The sequence below is a fragment of the Pan paniscus genome, chromosome 4 (assembly GCF_029289425.2).
Source record: "Pan paniscus chromosome 4, NHGRI_mPanPan1-v2.0_pri, whole genome shotgun sequence".
Classification (NCBI taxonomy): Eukaryota; Metazoa; Chordata; class Mammalia; order Primates; family Hominidae; genus Pan; species Pan paniscus.
This window is the reverse complement of record NC_073253.2, coordinates 83,391,425-83,413,813: the sequence shown is the minus strand read 5'-3', so window position 1 is coordinate 83,413,813 and position 22,389 is coordinate 83,391,425. Positions and strand designations below refer to the sequence as shown.

Genomic DNA, 22,389 nt, shown 5'->3' with positions numbered 1-22,389 from the left:
GAGTTTATTTTGACTTAGCACATTTGAAAATTTTTTAAATACTACAATATTATAAGCCTTAGTGTGACACATGCATATTCACATTGTGCTGTGTTTCTCAAAAGCAATCCTGGTGTTCAGGTTTTTGTCTTCACAAAGTTGTTGTGTTGGACAGATATAGCCATTGAGGATTATTAAGAAAGTCTGACCCAAACAAACAAATATACAGATAGACAAAAATTTATTGACACTGGCCACCAACCAAAGAGGAAGAACTGCAAAATTTATGGCCTTAATTTAAGCTTCTTATAGCCTATATCATAACCAGGCTTTCCCTCTGAGGGTAATTCCCAGTTATGGGTAGTAGAGACTGTATAGATAGAGCTCAAACAGAGAGAAGCAATATTATTGTGCTGAGGAGACCGAGGTTAGCGTTTGAGCCTGAGACAGTGGTAAGAAATTGGAAGGCACAATCTTAGAGAGGGGTCTCAGAGAGTGGAACCTCCAGGTCTCTTTTTAAAATGCCCAACTGTTTTGTTGTTGTGTAAACTTCACATGCACAAGACAGAAATCCAAGTCACTTAGTACAAAATGTTGGCAAGAAATCTAAGGACATAAACAGAAATTTAATGAGGAGGAAAAAGAAATTGGAGTTCAATCCTCCACCAAGTTAGTGTGAATTTGAGAGTGCTTCAAAAGTTCTGTATATCTCAAGCAGGGGCAAGTTCTAGATGTAATGACAAACCTGAACTATTTCTACCTTAACATAAACTCTATATGAACAGAAATAGTGATGAAACAGATTGGATGAAATATTGATAATCAGTGAATCTGGCTAAAGAGTATACAGAAGTTGGCAGAATTTGAGTGACCCTCCTATAAGATTGAAAAATGTTAAGTTACCAAAAATACACAGGCATATTGATTGTGATAACATTTAATCTTTAGGTTATTTTACAGTCCTCTAATTTTTTGTTTGTTTGTTTTGTTATTTGAGACAGGGTCTCACCCAGGTTAGTGTGCAGCGGTGCGATCTTGGCTGATGGCAACTTCTGCTTCCCAGGCTCAAGCAATCCTCCCACCTCAGCCTCCCGAAGAGCTCAGACCACAGGCGCAGGACACCACACCAGGCTAATTTTGTGTATTTTTGGGTAAAGATGAGGTTTTGCCATGTTGCACAGGCTGGTCTTGAACTCCTGAGCTCAAGTAGCCTTCTAATTTTTATGCATATTTGATTTCTCCATATATTGCTTCCTTTTATGTTTCTAGCATTTTTTAATTGTTGAACATCTTATTATGCATACTGGCCACTTGGATATCATCTTTTGTGAATTATCTATTAAGCCTTTTTGCTTTAATTTATATCTTCTCTTATGTTTTTCTTATCAATTTATACATATTAGTAAGCATAAAATATTTTGTTATCTGTATTATTGTATGTATTATATTTACTAAAATTACTGTCTCTTATTTGCCGATATATTATTTGTTTATACCACTAAATGAAGATTTCAGAATCTATACTCTAAGAACAAGGAAATAGTCTAATATAATCATAGTATTATTATACATTTAAATTAAATAATTTTAACAATAGAATTATATTCCACATTAGAAGAAACAGTCCATCTTCAAATATGCCCATTGTTCTAGTAATGCCATTATGTCAATTTCTAACTTAAATTCAAAATTCAATGCAAGATTATACATTTTCTTAAATAGGCATTTCATGTTAGTTTCTTTACTCTCAAACAGTTTCACAGACTAATGGAAACTGACAAGATAATTTTATGAAAATCTAAAGGACTTTGAAAGTCACAGTGATCTTCTAAAGGAGGACTACAATTGGGGAGCTTACATGACCAGACAGACAAATAAAACCATAATGCCTCAATAATTAAGGCAGTTTGGTATTGACATCAAATATAATTGACACTTTTGTTTTCAATAACAATAAGTAACATTCTACAAAGTATATTAAAATTTTAGATAGAGATATATGTGTGTGTGTGTATATATACATATACATATATATACATATATACATATATACGTATATATATACATATATATATACGTATATATACACATATATATATACGTATATATATATATATATATGGCACTAAATAATAACCAGGAGCAAACAAAGACTGGAAAGATTACAAGCAAATAGAGGATAAAAAGAATTCTACATTAATTTCCTTGAGGGAATACTTCATTTCATGTGTCATGTAAAATATGAAGTTTAAGAATTAAGGGTCAGGATTCAAGGCTGCCATATTGGTTAACAATTGAAAGGAGAAAGATCCAGGAATGGAGGAAGCCACAGAGGAGGTAGCCCTAAAATTGGCATACGCATGCATGACACCTAAACTGAACATGTATACAGTAAGACACAAGTAAGAACTCAGAGACATTTGAAGCACTTCAGATACTGAGAAGAGTTTAAAATTCAAGTTCCTTTTAAGTAGATGTGCTTGGTAAACACTTTGGGGTTTCCAGTGAAACATTAGTAGAGTAATAACTTAAGAGTAAGGAAACTGTACTAAGAAGCGTTACACTACAGGACTCAGGGAATAAACAAAATAATAGTCTGCCTAGAAATTTCTAAAACCAAACCTACACAGGATCAAAGTAGCATCCAGTGCAATTTTACTTCCTGCTGGGACGAAACTCGACACTCTTTAAAGCAAGATAATAGAATTTCTGTAATGTGTTAATCACAATGTCTAGTATATAATCTAAGCTTTGTAGAGAGTGAAAAAACAGAAACACTCTAACACATAATAAAAAAAAGATAGTGAATAGAAATAGACTTGAAGAAGACCCTGATATTGAATTTAATGGGACAAAGACTTATAAATAATTGACATCAATATATTGAAGAATTTATAGAGAATACTAAAATAATGGGAAGTACATGAGAAATGCCATAAAATATGTAAATATTCTAACAGATAATAAAGGAAACCCAGAACTGAAATTATAATAACTGAATTAAAAATGTATAATGGTAGATTAGACACAGAAACATAAGAAACAATAAATCTGAAAATAAATTTTCCAAATTTAAGCACAGAGACAATATTATATTAACCAAAAATAGTTTCCAACTATGGGACGATACGAAATGCCCTAAAGTATTTTATACTTGTATTTGAAGTTTCTAAAAGGAAGAGATAGTGGCCACAAAAATAACTTTTTTTTAAAATGCTCATTTAATTTTAAAATCCGATGAAAACAACTCACTGATCTAAGGAGGCCAGTGAATTCCAAACAGGATTAAAAAGAAAAAAAACAGAGATAGGTATCAAATTAAGAATACTGAAAGCAAAGATATAAATAGAACTTTAAAAGCAGCCAGAAAAACATACATATTACATATAGGGCAGCAACAATAAGAATAACGGCTAACTTTTGATTAAAAGTAATATAATTCACAATACAATGTAACAACAATTTTAAGTGCTAAAAGGAAAATAAACTGTCGGATTAATCCATGGTTCTATATCCAGTTAAAATATTTTTCAAAAATGAAAATGAAATAAAGATATTTCTATTAACGAAAAGCTAAGAAAACTTGTTTCCAGCAGACCCACACTACAAGTAATGCTGAAAGAATCCTTCAAGTTGAAGGGAAATGATGTCACACAGAAATTCTGAACTATAGATAAGAATAAAAAGCACTGACTAGACATATTTATATAAATTAATAGAAAAGATTATCTTTATTTCTAAAAGTTTTAAAATAAATAACGAATTGTTTAATAATAAACATTAACAATGCATTATGCAGTTTACAATATATATAAGAAAAATATATGACAAAAATAGAACAAAGTCTTGCAAGATAAATTATACTATTGTAAGATGAGTGTATTATATGCTAAAATATACACTATTAATTCAATTTATACTGTAACAAATTAATAATGAATCCTGAGATGCCTTAAATACAGACTAAAAACATAAAAACACAAAGAAATATAGCCAAGAATAGCCAATAAAGAGCATAAACATAGATGTTTAAAAAAATGATTAATTGTTCCAAAAGATGATAGAAAAAAATAAAAAAACAGAAATAAAGTTATAAAGAACAACTGGGGGGAAGAGAAAACAAGAAAACGGCAGACTTAAATCCAAATATATCAATAATGGCATTATATATGAATGGGTTTAAGCCAATTAAATGCCAAATATTGTCAGATTGCGTAAAAAGAATAAACCAACTCTGAGCCCTTTATATGACAATAAATCCTTACAGCTGGATTTTTAATAGACTTATACAGAAAGGCTGAGAGCAAGAGAATGATAAAAGATAAACCACACAAGCACATTCATGAGAAAAGTTGTGTGGGTAAATTCTTAGGAGGCAAAGTTAACCTCAAGTAAGTGGTATTATCACAGATAAAGGGTGGTATTCATAATGATGAAATATTTAATCAGAAATATAAAGAAAGATCATTAGATATGTACCTAATAACTGCATTAAAGTAAATGAGAAAAAAATGACAGTGGTAAAGAGAAAAATTTTTAAATGGAGCATTTAAAACTCTTACTCCCAGGAAGAATTTAAATATGGAGACACAAAATATGGAATGCTAGAGAACTGAACATTGTTACATTTTTCCTAAAATTCTTTTCCTAAGAATACTATACCCAGCAAGTATGTAATAAACATTCAAGTATATAAGAAACATTTACCAAAGTAGTTTTAAAATGCAGTTTTTCTAAAAAATTTGTGGGAGAATATTATTATAGTTTTTCAAGAGAAACATTTGTTATTGGAAAATATTGAGGAAGTTGGAAGTTTCACAAAATAGTCATGTACAAATATTTTCTCTTTTTGTAGAAAAAAAAGACCTCTTCTTAGATTTGCCTAGTCACTCACTTATTCATTATTATTTAACACTTTTTTATGCTTCTGTTTTTAACATAAATTTATGATATGATGAATTAGTAATCACCTTCCTAGGAAATTCTGGCTATGAATTAGAATATTTACTGAGTAAATTTTACTAAGTGTATACTCAATTGTCTACCTAAAGTGACCCCAATTACCTGAAAAAAATGTTTAAAGAAATTTAGATATTTTCACAATATTTCCCTGGCATTTTTTCCATAAACACCACCACTGCAGCTATAAGACTCTTAATATCAGTTATTAGGATTTATAATGCAGAAATTATAAAAGATTTGCTTGAGTACAGTTGCAATATTTGTGATTATCTGGTACAAATGTCTGGTCATCAGAAAAAGGAAACATGGTAGTTTCTAAACAAACAAACATGCATACTTTATTAATTTGGAGATGATTCTAGTGCAAAATTAAGCTAAATACAGTTTATGTATTAGGAATTCAGTCTATTGAGTCAGAAGAAAAAATGTCTACTTTTTCTGAACTGAGGCTATTAGCAGGTCTTTCTCACAGCAATGAGCAATAATAGCATTGCATTTATAATAGAGAAATTCTTTAAGATAAGGACCAATTAATCTTATTTACTATGATTTCTAGGACTTAAGATAGTGTTCCACGCTGTAGGTGCTCAGTTTTTTCAAAATTAATTGAACCATAATATTACACAGGGCTAAATTTCACATTAAAATACAGTCCCAACCAGACAAATATCTAGCATAACTAACGCCCCATGTCGGTACATTGGTTTTTTGTTGGTGGAAGAGAAGAGGTATAAATTTTTGAAATGCCATTGGCTAATATGTACCCAAAACTTTAAAATTATTCGTATATTTCAATTTTGAGAATTCTCCCTCCAGTAATCTAGCCTTAAAAAGGATAATTTATAGTACATAATCATCCCTTGGTATCCGTGGGTGATTGGTTCCAGGAATCCCTGCAGATACCAAAATGTGCAAATGCTCAAGTCCCTATATAAAATGGTGCAGAATTTACATTTAACCAATGCACATCATTCTGTTTACTTAAAATCATTTCTAGATTACTTATAATACCTAATACCCTCTAAATGCAATGTAAACAATTGTTATACTATATTGTTTAGGGAGTAATGACAAGAAAAAGAAGTCTGTACATTTTCACTAAAGGTGCAACAATCCTTTATTTTTCTCTGAATATTTTCAGTCTACTGTTGGTTGAATAAACATATGTGGAATCCACATATATGGAGAACCAACTGTACTAAAAATATCAGGTAGAAAATTTGGGAGGCGGAGGCAGGTGGATCATGTTTTTATACATGCTTGCATGTATAAAACCAGAGAGTCTAAACAAAATGTGTGGAAAATTTTTAAATTTTTATGATTTTATATATGACATAATATGACATGGCTAATACTAACATTTTAACAGTATGCCAAAATGTAGCATTGACAGGGAAAGCAAGATAAAACAGGTATAAAAACAATAGAAAATCAACAGTGTTAAAAATAAAACCAACAAATAGGTAGAAAAATATTTAGACAACTTACCCTCGTCTTAGTGAAATCATCATAAATATCTTAGGTTTTTTAAAATTATTTTTAAATTTTATGTTCCTGGTTTTTAACAGGGAGCACATACTGCTTTTATAATGACATCATCATCATCATCATTTATAGCCTTGTACATAAATAATTCTCCCCATCCCTCTCTCCATACCCTTCTGAAGATAATGTCACTTCTGTCACTTGTTGTTTCCCTCCCTCCGTCTCGTCCTTCCTGATGAGTATATAAAGGTGGATTCGATCATCTGCAAGTTTTTCCCTCCCTCCCACCCTTCCTCCCTTCCTTCCTTATTGATGGGTGTATATATAAAGGTGGATTTGATCATGTGCAAGTTTAGAAGATGAGGAAGAACATGTTGGAATATTAGAAGTAGTTCAAAAACACTGAAATCAGTGGTGGAAGTGTAAAACAAAATTAAACATACAACTTGGTAGCCATATTAAGAACCATTTTCTACCACACTTAATATTTTTTAAATGGCTTCACAGTTATGAGAACCCTCCAATATAATGGAAATATAGGAAAGGAATCAGAAGAACAGCAAAGAGGAAGTTTGACTTTGATGTACCATTTGTCAGGAAAAGGGAATATATTTCTATAAAATTTTCTCTGCTTTTTCTATTTTTCATAATGTCAATTTCTCAGGATTCAGGTTAATAAAGAATAAAGATTTTTAAAATAGTAGCTGAATATTAATTTTGAGTAAACCTATATTGTCAAAAATTTGGGGAAAGAAATCCAACACAGAGTGAAAGCCCAAATGTCACAGAAACTAGGAGACAATGTAGAAGGTGTATCCAAATAATTCAACTTGTGCTATGAATAAGTTTTTTTGTTTTTTTGTTTGTTTGTTTTTTTTTTGGAGATGGAGTCTTGCTCCATCACCCAGGCCAGAGTCCAGTGGCGCGATCTCGGCTCACTGGCTCACTGGCTCACTGCAACCTCCGCTTCCTGGGTTCAAGTGATTCTCCTGCCTCAGCCTCCCGAGTAGCTAGAATTACAGGCACCTGCCACCACACCTGGATAATATTTGTATTTTTTTTTAGTAGAGATGGGGTTTCACCATCTTGGCAAGGCTGGTCTCAAACTCCTGACCTCGTGATTTACCCGCCTCCGCCTCCCAAAGTGTTAGGATTGCAGGCGTGAGCCACCGCGCCTGGTCTATGAATAAGATTTTAAGAGATGATCTCATAGTTTTGAGGGATAATTCTAGCTAGGGAAAATGAAATGGGTTTTATGTAAGATTGTGCACAGAAGTTGTGGCAAGACATAGAGTGAACAACAACAACAACAACAAACAGATATGAGATTATGGAAAAGTGGGTAAGATACTCCCTGGGAAGGGGTCTGCGGATGTGATGAACAAAACGTCAGGTGTATGGAAGAAGAAATATCATGTTGACTAGAACTCAGGTTACGAAGTTATGGGGACATAGAACATAGGCTGGAATTTCCAAGCATACTAACGGACAATTTGAATTCAACTTAAGTGAATTTCAGTTAATTTTCTAGAGGTATTTTTGTGCTAGAGATTGGGATTATTCAAGAAATATTGTATAAACTGCTGCTGATCATTACAAAAATAAGTATAAATAAAGTCAAGGAAAAGATAAGTTTAGTGTGCTAAAGCAGTTTTCCAGCAGTGATTACACAGTATTGGCAGTGAAAAATAAAACATGGAGCTATATGTTAACAGTGAGCTTTTATAGAATTCAGTGCTAAACTTGCCTCAGTATGCTGTCCTTAAAGCGTAGTCATAATGTTTAATTTTTGTGTGTGTTCTGAGTTATAAACAACTAATGCATAAAGAGAATTTTGGAATACAATGTATTTACAAATCAAAAGCAGCTGCTCCATGTACTGCACTGTAAGTAATGATACTTACAAACCTTTATAAACATATTTTACTTAGATTCTGGAAAACACTGTGATATACTGTAACAACTCATCAAAACTCTTTAAATAAATTTGAGATTTTATTTCTATTTATATTTCTAATTTATATTCCATCAGTTAATTCTACATATCAAACTGACATACCTGAAAAGCTTAAGAAAAAGTTACCTATTCGAGTCCATTATTTTATATATACTTCAGCTGTATATTAATATTTAGTGCACAAACTAGCATATGTAAACGTGAAAGTGTCACTCCACCTTTTGATACACAATCAAATATAAAACAGATTCCTACCAATTTTTCTTTTGTTAACTGTGTTTCCTGTTGTTTTAGGTAACAGATGAACCAATTGTAACCATGAAGGCAGAGCTCGATCGATGTTAAAATCCCTTTCCACTCTAGAATCTATGATTACATTCATGATTTCAGAATGGGATAACAAAAGTTTCTAAATTAAAATTATAAAGACTTGAGAGGTAACTCTGCAACAAAGATACCTTATTTAATAGTGGCTACCTATAGATGGCTCATTAGCTCCACGTTCCTTGCTCTGCACAAAGCAAGTGCTAAATACATATTTTTAAATTAAAATGTAATGGTCAATTAAGTTGATATTCTAAATTACTAAATGAATCTTCACAATTGTGAAAAATAAACACCATTTTATTCCTTGTGAAAAATAAATACTATGTCTGCTGTGTCTGGGTATTGGGTTTCTCTTCATAAAATAAATGTGGTTTAACAACCAGATATTAAAATCAAATAGGTAAATTCTATTCAAGTCTCATTACTAATTGGGATATAGTTAATTGATTATTGATCCACGATAAGCAGGGATTATTCTGGACTTTGAACTTATGTATAACAAAATAAAGTGCTATAAATATTCTCTAACAGAATAGTAGGGACATTTGCTATGCTTCTTGTTATTTTAATTTCTCTCCTGAGCAGTATTGCAATTCTACCTAAATAATTCAGTCACAAGTGTCTCTTCAAATTATAGAGAAGCTAGATGACAATTATGACTTTTCTTTCTTCTTGGGGAACAGTGCAACATTTCGCTTATTACATAAAACAATATTAGTAAATCTCTGATAGTTTCAGTCAAGAATGACCAACCAAATTTCAAATTGCATTATTGCGAAAAACAAAAACTTGCTATTTATTCCAACATTTCTGACTTCTCTCCTATATTGCAAATGTCTGAAATGCCATAAAAAATTCTGCAGTATTGCCTTATTAAAATTATCTTAACTCATTTTCTTACTCTTCTAATCCATCCTGACAATGAAAGAAAACTCATTATTTCAGTTCTGTGCTCCCAACATAACTGATTTGTACAAAGGCTTTTAACAGATTATTTACATTTCATGCTGTATGTAAAAACAACCAGTCCTAGAATTCTGGACCTTTCACAGTGAAGGTCTAACTTTATCCTATTAGACTAGCCTCTTTTTTTCTTTTATTGTGCTATATACACGCAATTCTACCTTCTTAGATTTGTCCACATGCACATATTTATGAAAATATTTCTGGCTCTTCTTGTCCCTAATGGCAGGCCTTTCCAAAATCTTAGAAAAGACCAGAAATTTGGAGTTAAAGAAATCTTAATGACAATGTAAATCAACCCAACAAGAATCTGAGGGTTGTCAAGTTTAAACAACTTCTAAATTATAATATTTACTACGTGTCACAATTAAGACTAAATCTTATAAGTTGCATGTTTGTGTGTATACATGTATATAATTTATTAAATTTTGCTGCACTATTTTATTTTTCTAAAACTGCTTCTTCTCAATTCAGGATCAAACCCTTGTTTTAACCTTTAAAAATATATCTTCCCAATTTCATGCAATTTTACAGCACCTGTAAATTAATATGGTGCCTATCATTTTCTATGATTCCCAGCTTCTATAAAACTATAAAGAAACCATGTAAATTTCTTCCCATTAGAAGCTACTTAGCCTTTCCCAACCCTGGTCCGTTGTGAATACGACAGGCCTTTTCTTTACAGGGGATGCTATCAATGGATCCTGGAAGACTAGGTTGAGGTCTACCCAGGGAGACCAGAAACATTGTGGTCAAAAAGACAATCTGTGAGGTGCTCAAGAAGTTAAATCCTTATCAGAACTCATATGTTTGACTAAGTTTAGAGTTAAGGGTCCAGTTAGCCACTATATATGCAAATAAATAGTGATGTCAAAAGCCAGAAAAGCAGGATAAAGAGAGAGTAAACGCCCTTAATAAGTTAGTAAAAGCTAAGATGTGGTTGAAAGTCAGCCCACTTTTATAATGAACTAGCTATGTGGTAATGGAATATCTTAGATAAGTCCCTATTAAAAAAAAGAAAGAGTTTTTTCTTTAAAAAGTAGTATAAGTATTTTATTTTGCTGAGGTGTCTATTTCATATACATATTATTTCCTACTGGAAACACAGAAATAGTTGACGGTGGTTTTGGTTTCATTGTATTTATTTCCCCCAGACATCTGATATTATAATGAGTGTTCCATTTGTGGTTCATAACCCCGTTGTCAAGAATAAATTGGCAAAAAAATCGCACATCCTAACTTGTCCATGCATAAATCCAAAATGCCTTTTTTCCAACAAAAATGAAAAAAAATGAAAGGTAATTAAAGCTATGCATGTACATTTAGTAATTGTTTATGACAGATTATGGAATTAATTAAAAGGAAGCATGATTGCACACAAAATTTTAAACTATAATGTATAGTTAAAATGTGAGAACAGGAATGGTGGTCAATTTAGAAATTAATTAATGTACACTCAATTTTTAGAGGAAGTATTTTTGTTTTCAGCTTAAAATAAATGCTTGCTGTAGCGCCTTAACTGCCTTAGGATTATGAGCAATTCTTTTATCTGTGGCTATTCTTCTGTATCTGTGAATCTCCAAGGATAAAACTGATTCTGTAAGGCCCTGTGACCTCAATGTGTCCTTTATACACTTCCTTGGAGAATCGTAAGGCAATTTCAGGTCCTTAGACAAAAAACATTTGCTAGCTGAACTTGAATTTCCTGATGTTAGTTATTAACTGTAGTGTGAAAAGTGATGTTAAATGAGGGATGCCTGAGGATGCCATATGACTAACCTGAGAAGAAATAACAGGCAAAAAGGAACCAGCAAGGGAACTGAATGGGGCGGAATGAGCATGACCTATGGAACCAGAAAAGAGAAATTTCAAAAGAAGAGAAAATAATAGGCTTCTGATAAAGGAGGCTGCTTTTGATTGGCCCACACACAGAAAGAAGAATTAGATCAAAATTTTGGCAATTTCACAGAGCAAATGTATTCCTGTTTTAAAAGCTACAAGCATGACATTTGTGATATTAGGCACTTGTATTCTTTTTTTTTTTTTTTTTCATTTTTGGCCTGATCTAATTTATGTGCCTGGTGCTGTCAGTGAGTCAAACAATATGCAAACCATTACAGTCTCTCCAAGTACGTATATGCCATGACTCAAAAAATAAATAAATTTATGATCTGTAGACTGCAAGTATTTAAAATTGTTCGTTTTGTTGTAAAAATTTTAACATTCCTCAGCATTGGGTGTAAATTGGTAACAATTATAGTTAACAAATGAATTGTCCTGAGTTTAGAATAGTATGAATGTGATTGGTAAGGAAAAGGATGATAGATACATAGAAAATTATGGATGTTGGAAAGGTCACGCCACTAAAAAAAGAAAATTAGAGAGATAATGAGCTAAAGAAAAAGAAGTCTCTAAACACCAATGAAAGAGAGGCAATGAACCTGCTTCCTCAAAATTGAACATAAGAAGGGAGTTACATATTCTCTATTATTGTCTGCTTCTGTCTGGTAATGAGCAACTTTGTTCCTACTAACACAGAAGCACATCTTCTTAAAGATAGTGTCTTCTTTCTCATTTTTTTAAATCTTGTCTTTATCCTTCTGCCTTAAACACTTTTGTCTAGATTACAAGCAGGAAGCAGGAAGCTCACCCTAGCAGATATTAAGAAATAGAAATATCTAGAAGTACTTTATTTCTCATACAGAGTATACTATTCCTAATTATGAAAAACTATTTATCAATAGATCTCAAGGAGAGTTTTATTTAGATAATACACGTATGATTAAATAATATCTAGCTGATTAATAATGAATCACATCCATCCACATATGACTTAGTAGTTTACGCTTATTATTGACATTGATTTACATTTAGAACCCAAATATGGTTCCTTGTTCTTCCCCACTAAAATAGTTTGCAATATCACACCTTCAGAACATAATTAGTTAAATACTTTTTAATAATCACTAGTGAAAAGAAAAGTTGCTGGAAAAAAATAAATAGCTGTCACTTTCAGCTTTTAGATTTCTCATACAAAAATTCTTACCTTGCCTACATATTGTGTGTCAGTACCTGTGTACTCTTCCAATAAGAAGAACTGATTCCACATCCAGCCACGCTTGGTGCGACGTAGCATTTTACCGTCATCTTTTGTCAGACCCACTATCTTTTTGCTTGATAAATAACTGTTAGGTTTTTCTTGTAATAGGATGGTGTCAACTGTATGGAACATATAGGTCCAGATGAATAATGGTATACAATGGTAAGTCCTCATTATCTGCAACTTCAGCGGGTTGTCAAATTCAATGTATTGTTTGTTTTTCCTAAAGAGTAAGGAGAAAAAAAATGGCTGTATTAGCTTGAGTTTCACTTTCCCACAACGTGTAAACTGAAATACTTATTCCAGACATTATTTAAATTTTATTATGTACTATATATACATTATATTTCTATATCAGTGAACGGTCATGAAAAACTCATTTATCACACAGATAAGTAGAAAGACATATACAGCTCAAGTAGACTAAACAGGAATTTAGCAGCTAATTTAAAATTACTATAAAACAATCAGATACATATTAATATTTTTGTAATTTAAAACACTAAATATTTTGAAAAATAAGTTCTACAGCATACAAATTATCACAGCAAATGTTCCATAGTCCTTAAGACTAATAAAAGTAGAATATTTATTAACATATACATACATGTATGAAATTACATATTTTAAAGAGTACTTCTCATTAATCCATCATTTTTAGTAAACTCTTTTTCTCCTCTGCCCCCTATCTTCCTCTTTACAATCCTCCTCATCCATCAGGTTGAAATGTTGCCTCGAGGCAAATTATATGGTACCAAATATACTTAGGATTGTGTCTTGCAATACTTAGCACCATGTCGATCTTTTCCAATCAATAACTATTTTTTTCCAACAATTAATCTAGTAGGACACTCAAATTTATTTGAGACTGAGGAGTACACGCTCTAAATAAAAGCATTTTACATGGTAATTAAGAACAAATTTATTTCCTAAAATAATAAGAAAAAAATAGAATACAAAGTTGATATTGCAAAATTAGATAACACATGTTATGTATAGGATAATCTGATCCAGAATTTTGAAACAATGTCTCCCTGTTAATATAATAAGTTGATTATTCTTGTATGAAAATCATTGTTCACTTGGTATTTCAGAATTGGTTTTATTTGTTATCAAATTGGTTTTAATTTGTATGATACTTAATTTAGAAGATGTGAGATGATAATGGCTATGATCTATTAAGCAATGGAAATCAATCTCAAACTAGTAGGCAAAAAAGTCATTGGGTTATACAATCAAATTAAGTGTGGAAAAGAAAATAACAAAAGGAGCAAAGAAGCAGTTTGGCATTTCCTTATCATGAAAACTAGAATTAGGGGCTTGAGTATTATATTCTCTCTCTCTTCTCTGTCTCTCTCTCTCTCTCTTTCATTTTCTCTTTCACCCTGACTAAACCCCCTCAACCTGAATAAATTGTGTGGGTGATAATATCTCCTGAATTCAGATATAAAATCTTCAATTTCAAAAAGCAACTGATAGTCTTTTCTAATTGGAGTTTTAAAAATCCTGGGAATGGACTCTGATTTACCTGGTTTAAGCCAGAAACCCAATGTTGGACCAAGCATCTATGAATTCAGTAATGGGAATAACAAGGTATAAAGGTCAGATATAAGGATCTAGCTTGGCTTTGTGCCCTACTGTCTGTGATATTTTCAAATACGGACCTATATCACTTGGTCTTCATTAATACCTGACCCACAAGGTATTGTTGTTAATTTTATTTTACACTTTTATCAATACAAAGTAATAGTCGTGTACATTGCAGTGACTTATTTTATTTTGACGATAGCAAATCTGAGGTGTGATGAGTTTAAGTAACATGACAAAAGTCATGCAAGTAATAAGTATTAGAACCAGGTTTCAGACACACAGACTTAAACACCGTTTTTAATATAAGACAATGCATGTAGAAGAGTTATCACAGTGCTAGCACAAAACTCAACATATTAGCATTATCATCATGATCATCACAACCATCATCATTATCATTGTCATCATCAAGCATCATTGCTCATATTATAGGCATAGAGACATGGGTCCAACTCAGCAGAAAGAAGAATGGTAATTGGCAGGTGGTATTACAGATTCTTGCTATGGTCTAGAGCTACAGGTTCTGTCCAACACATCTATGTACCTTGATTTCCATGCCTATTATTTTAAAAATTGGTCACTCTTAGCTCTTAATGCAAACATACGGTTACAAATATATGCTGCTCTTAATACATATATATGGTTAAGTTCCAGAATTACAGTAATATAAAATTACACCATTTTTCAATGCTGAAATCTCAGGTCATGGTTATTATCATCAGGACTTTATGTGGCTATTTGTAATCCTGTAAACTATGGAATAATTGGTAAATTTGACCACAGCCAATATAAAACCCGGAATTAGATATCAGAAATTTAAAATGCTAAATAATGCTTAGAAAAATGTGCAATGGAAGAGTAACACTTAGTGGTCACTGGCCCAGAACATGCCCCATGTTTTGTAGCTGAGTGATGCTGTAGTGGAAAATGAACAGCCAGAGAATCTCAAGGACAGCTGTTATCTTACTTTGATAAAATACAACAAACTCCTTAGTTGACCGCACTGGTTACCCTGGTTTCTTCCCACTGGTAGAATTTGTTTTGATCATTGACCTTGCTTATAACCCTTGCCAGAGAAATCAAAGGGTATTCTCCATTTCCTGGGGTCAGTTCTAACTATGATGCCCATTTTGTGTGGAACATAGGCCTTTGAGCGGAATAATCTAGTTTTATGAGATGGGGCAATAGACTTAGGCAGGGGCTAGGATCCCATAGGAGTTTATAAACTACAGTAAGAAATTCTCATTCATTTTCAGTGCGATTGAAAGCAGTTGGAAGATTTTAATATGACATGTTTAGAAAAGATCAACTGGTGCAGACTAGAAAATAGGTTAGAGGGCAGGAAAGGGATTTGGTTAAGAGAGAGATCAGTTAGGGTCTTTTACTTCTAGTCCGGTAAGAGATGGTGAAGGCATATAGAGAAGTGGTTTGAAGTAGACACTGAAACACTGCTCAGATTCCCTTTGATCCTTTAATGTGGCCACACACCCACACTCCATACACTACAATTTTTCTATGCTTTTGCTTCTAATGGTCTGCCCCTGCAACTGTCTTTGAACAACTTCCCTTGGCTACTGGAACCACTTTGCCCACACGCACAGGATGCCTAACGTGCTGCAAGTTTACAGACATCTGTAATATCCCATTGCCAGTATGCAACAGGTGCCACAGTATGAAACTCAACATATTATCTACGTTCTAGAGCTTTCCTACAGAATCGTAATGAAGCTGGGATTTTGATACCTTTGTTTGGCTTCTTTTCCATCCCTGTCCTATTACTCCACTTAATCCTGAAATTCCTTACCTGGAACAAAATTTTTAACTGATCAATTGCCCAAAAATCCTTGTCTCAGGGTTTGTTTCTGGGAAATCAGAGCTAATATGTGGATCTAATTCACATATGTAGATATTTACAAGAGTAGATAATATCATCTTATATATTGGTTATGGAGGGTGAAGAAAAAATAAAAATAAGGTGGAACTTCTAGATTATTTATGAACTAGGTGGATGACTGAGTGATTTCTTGAGTGTCATTTATATCAGGAGAAAAGCGGATCTATTGGAAAAATAAAGAATCCATTCTTTTCTTATTCTTTTTTTTATTATTATACTTTAAGTTTTAGGGTACATGTGCACATTGTGCAGGTTAGTTACATATGTATACATGTGCCATGCTGGTGCGCTGCACCCACTAACTCGTCATCTAGCATTAGGTATATCTCCCAATGCTATCCCTCCCCCCTCCCCCCTCCCCACCACAGTCCCCAGAGTGTGATGTTCCCCTTCCTGTGTCCATGTGATCTCATTGTTCAATTCCCACCTATGAGTGAGAATATGCAGTGTTTGGTTTTTTGTTCTTGCGATAGTTTACTGAGAATGATGGTTTCCAATTTCATCCATGTCCCTACAAAGGATATGAACTCATCATTTTTTATGGCTGCATAGTATTCCATGGTGTATATGTGCCACATTTTCTTAATCCAGTCTATCATTGTTGGACATTTGCAAAGACTTGGAACCAACCCAAATGTCTTTTCTTATTCTTGGTCAAAATAAAGAAGTAATTTTTATACTTCTATCACCAACACCATTTGGGCATAATTAAAAATAGGGAGCAAAGTGGTTCTAATGATTTTATACTATGACTTGAATACATACACACACATATACATTACATATAGATATGGATACATATACAGATGAATATATAAATGCATATGTACAAATGTATATATGTATCATCAGGCACTGGATTCTCATAAGCAGCACGCAACCTAGATCCCTTGCACGCCCAGCTCACAATAGGATTTGCATTCCAGTGGGAATTGAATGCTGCTGCTGATCTCACAAGAGGCAGAGCTCAGGTGGTAATGCTCTCCTGCCTGCTGCTCACCTCCTGCTGTGCAGCCTGGTCCCTAACAGGCCAGGGACCAGTACTGGTGTGCAGACTGGGGGTTGGGGGGCCCTGCTCAAGGTGATAATATTAGGAATGGGGCTGTTGGGAGTTGATTATGTCATGGAGGTAGAGCTCTTATGAATGAGATGGTGCCCTTGTAAGAGAGGCATGAGAGGGTTCTCTTGCCTTTTGACCATGTGAAGACACAGCAGAACAATGGCCATCTATGAACCAGGAAACTGGCCCTCACCAGACACCAAATCTGCCATGCCTTGCTTGATGTTAGACTTCCCAGGCTTCAGTACAGTGAGAAATTAATTTCTGCTGTTTATAAGCCACCTAGTAAAATAATTAGTTATGGCAGCACAAACTAAGATTAGTACCAGAAGTGGGTTGCTACTATAACAAATATCTCAAAATGTGGAAGTGGCTTTGGAACTAGGTAATAATAGGTAAAGGCTGAGAGAGTTTTAAGGCGCATGCTAGGAAAAGGTCTGCATTGCTATGAATAGATCATTGAGGATGATTCTGGTGAGGTCATAGAAAGAAAAGAGAACAATAGAGAAATGCTTAATCTTCTTCAAGAATATCTAAATAATGGCCGGGCGTGGTGACTCAGGCCTGTAATCCTAGCACATTAGAAGGCCGAGGCGGGCGGATCACCTGAGGTCAGGAGTTCGAGACCAGCCTGACCAACATGGAGAAACTCTGTCTCTACTAAAAATACAAAATTAGTCTGGTGTAGTGGCGCATGCCTGTAATCCCAGCTACTTGGGAGGCTGAGGCAGGCGAATCACTTGAACCCGGGAGGTGGAAGTTGCAGTGAGCCCAGATCAGACTGCTCCATTGCACTCTAACCTGGGCAACAAGGGTGAAACTCCGTCTCCAAAAAAAAAAAAAAAAAAAAAAAAAAAGCATATCTAAGTAACATGGAACAGAACGTTGATAAAAATATGGACAGTAAATGCCATTCTAGTGAACTTCCAGATGGAAATGGGGAACACGTTGTTGGAAATTTGAGAAAAGGGTATCCTTGTTATAAAGTAGAAAAGACCTTGGCTAAATTGTGTTTATGTTCCAGTGTTTTACAGAATGTAAAATTTGGGAGCAGTGAAATAGAATACATAGCTAAAGAGATTTCTAAGAAAATTGTTGAAGGAGCATATTGGCTTCTCTTTATAGTAAAATGTGAGACACAAAAATTACTTAAAATGAAATTGTTTAGCAAGAATAAAACAAAGTTTAAAGATCTGAAAAATGTTCAGGCTATTCATATTGCAAAAATGAGAAAGTATTTGAGAGTGAATACTAAAGATGTGGCTAAATTTCTTTTGATAAAGGGGTTAGTAGGGGTGTGAACCATAGACTTAATATGACAGCCCAGGAGGAAAGCTGCCAGTTTGAAGTGAAGAAGAAGGATATGGGAAGGAATGAAAGAAGGCTGGTGGATTTCTTGGATTTTATAGGCCAGCTCCATACAGCTATTCAGCTGCAAAAAAAAAAAAAAAAAAAGAACTATTATTCAAGACAAGAGAAGAATGACTCGAAAGATAATTCAGGTATGTGTTGTTGGTTTCAAAGGAGGGACTATTGCCTCACTTTCAACATGCCAGATAGTTTGTTCACGGGGTTTCAGGGTAGGGGTGGTCACCCAGAACCATGGGGATGGGACTGCCACCCCAGGAGGTTCAGAAAGTGAGACCACTGCCCCAGTGGACTTGGACTGCAGAGCACTAAGCCAAAGAGAATTATTCTCAAGGCTTAAAATCTCATGGAGTTTGCCTTGTTGGGTTTTAAACTTGCTTTGGACCTGTCATCCTTTCCTTCTTTCCTATTCCTCCCTTTTAGAATAAGTATGTTTATCTTATCATTGCTTATCCCATTATTGTATTTTGAGAGCACATTACCTGCTTGCTATCAGTGGTTCATATGTAGACAAAAATTTTACTCAGGATAAATAATACCTTATGTCTCATCCATATCTTATTTACATGATATTAGATGAGATTTTGGACTTCATAGAGTTGATGTTGGAATAAGTATAGACTTTGGGGCCTATTGGGATGAAATGAATGTGTTTTATATGTGAAAAGGACATGGGAGAACTAGGGTAGACTATTATAGACTAAATATTTGTGGCCCATCAAAATTCATATGCTAAAATCTTAACCCCCAGACTGATAGTATTAGGAGGTGGGGCCTTTAGGAGATACCAGGGTTAGATTAGATCATGAGAGTGGAGTCTCTAATGATGAGATTTGTCCCTTTAGAAGGACATGAAGGTACTTGAGCTTTTTTTCCTGTTTTTTTTGTTTCGTTTTGTTTTTTTGTTTGTTTGTTTGTTTGTTTTGCTCTTGGCTATGTGAAGATACAATGAGAAAATGGTTGTCTGTAAACCAGAAAGAGTGCTGTCATCAGACAGCAGACCTGCTGGTGCATTCATTTTGGATTCCCCAGTTTCCAGAATTTTCAGAAATAAAAATTTGTTGTTTAAGCCACACAGTCTATGGTATCTTGATATAGCAGCATGGACTGACTAGAACAAAGTGATATTGCTCCATATGTGCCAACTTGAAGACCTCCTATGTGTTTTAAGCACTTGCCCAATTCACGGACTTCTTGCCTTTGCTCATGCTCTGACCTGCATCTATCTTATCTCGCTCATCCATAGCCATCTCCTCATTCTTTCAGTTTTTATATTATATTCTGTTTTGGGGGAAGTCTCTGAACAACCTTTTGAAAAATAGCTTACCCCGTTTTAGTCTCTATTGCTTTCTGTTATACCATCCATTCATTTCCTTCATATGATTTACCACTACTTTTATTATCTCTTTCATTTAATGGATTATATGCTTATTGACTGTTTCCACTAGTTTAAATGTAACACATATAGTGGTTAAATAGTTTGCAAGGTATTGTGTCTTGCATAAAAGTTATTGACATGCAGTCAGCAATTAATATGTATCTGCAAAAATTAATTGGTTAATTCATTAATGCCTAATATAAATAATTACTACTTTGAGCCTCGGATCATGTATGACATTGACTTAACATTCCAGTGCATAAACAAACTGATAGAGAAATAGAAAGAGTTGAACTGGGAGAAAATAGGCCTTTTGAAAACATTCAGGGTTTTTTTCCCCTAACAAATGGAATAAAATCTGCAGTGATGTAGAGTAATTCTCATAAAAATTTGCATAACATGAGATTCTGTATAAACTTCACAACACGATTGGTATAAATTACAGAATGTTTGCTTCAACTATATAGTCCTTTGATGGTATATCTTCTTTATTTTTCTCATAATTCTTTATAAATTTATTTTTCATTTAGAGAACATCAGTACAACTCTCTTGGGGCCAATTTAACACCTGTACATTCCTCTGCTTTTGGACAAAAGTGCACACCCAAAAGGATTTTCTGTTGCATTTTTATTTTAAAGATAGCAAGCTTTTTATCCCGTTGGATTTATTAAAAATTCTTCATATTACTTATTCAATAGGGAAAAGCTGATTACTAAGTTTTCTATGCCTAATTATTTGTCAGCATTAAATGCTTTGCATTTTAATCGCATTTTTGTTGATAAATAAATACTATCAGATGTACTATAAAGTACAATGTTTTAAATGTGGTTCAACTTTGATTTTGTAATCAGGGAACTCACTCAAATCTTGTTAACTTTAAAAACTGAAAATTGTTTCATTATTATTCCTTTGCTCTCTTAATTATATTCCAATTATATTTGAGAAAAATGTCTGCTATTAAATATTTGTATGTCAAAAAAGGTGAATTACTGTAATTAAATAGGATTTTCAGCATATAAAATGCACATCTAAAATTAAATTAAATTATGTGCTTTCTCCTCTCTATACCTACACATATACACTTACAGAAGTTTTAACTCAGATAAGGTATTTTAATTATTCTAATCTTTTTCTTCAAAGTTTCTCAGCTGAAATGTACAAATAACACAAGTGTTTGTGATTAATTTAAATATTATCATACTATTTTGATCAATAATGAACTTCAACATACATTAATCTATTGATCTTCAAAATGCAAAAACAAAACTGTGTGATATGGTCATATAATTTAAATATTTTTTCAAATAATATTTCTGAGGTTTGGATAGATGAAACAAATGATTTCTCATCACCCAATAATTTTGTGGTTTTGGAAAATGTCATACATATGTTTGATTCCTAGATTCCTGTGATTTTCCAATACTCTGTTTTGTCTCTCATACCAGTTGGGGAGACAAGTCTTGACAGCTTAGGTAAGCAAATAACACATATATAAAGAACACATTCTATAAATATAAGTAACACCAAAATAATGTATCTTCTAAAATCAAATAACTTTTGAGGGATATATGCTTAAATTTATTTTTTCTTATTAATTAATAGTGGTTACATTTATTATATAACCATATATGTGTACATGTATAAATATATACATATTTAATCATTAGTTTGTTAAGCTTAATATATATATCTATATCTCTATATATCTATATCTATAGATTTATATATAGATATAGATATAGATATGCTTTTTAAAACCATTTACTGATTTTTTAAGAACTCTGTGCCCAAGTGCTGGCATGTAATTTGGTATACTACCTTTATCCAAATTAATGGTGTAAAATTAGTTTAAGGAAAACAGAATTAGCAGAAATATGAGCTGCCATCTTCATATAAGCAATCCTCAATGGCTATCACCATCAAATGTCCAGCTTAAAAAATTTAGTTTCATGCCTTCCCTAAGGCAAAAAATCTAGTATCAGAAGAGAAGCTCTTGAATGACCTTTTGCTAATGGTTTATCAAAATAAAAATAATAACATCATATATTATAAAATATGATATGTATAGAAAATATGAAATGATAGAATATAAAGATTTAGAAACAACCCATTGCCAGAATATGAGAAAATTAACTGTTGTCTGTAATGATGGTGGAGCTAGTTTAATAAATAAACAAGGATCGATTGTTTTCTGAGATGCATATGTGTGTGTGTATAAACATATATGTATGTGTGTGTGTGTATATATGTATGTCCACTTTCAATTTAAAGGACAGACATAAGCAATTTTTCTGACAATATTGGATTGACCCCTTGAATGGAAAT

General features: G+C 33.1%; 1 protein-coding gene across 1 annotated transcript in view; it reads right to left on the bottom strand.

Moving 5' to 3' along the window:
- The window catches only part of CDH9 (cadherin 9), a 168,196-nt gene that overhangs the window by 104,684 nt on the left and 41,123 nt on the right, over nucleotides 1-22,389 (bottom strand). The window contains exon 2 of the mRNA XM_003809055.5: nucleotides 12,720-12,996. Coding sequence (XP_003809103.1) covers nucleotides 12,720-12,947 — 228 coding nt within the window. The 5' untranslated portion in view covers nucleotides 12,948-12,996. The remainder of the gene's footprint in view (nucleotides 1-12,719; nucleotides 12,997-22,389) is intronic.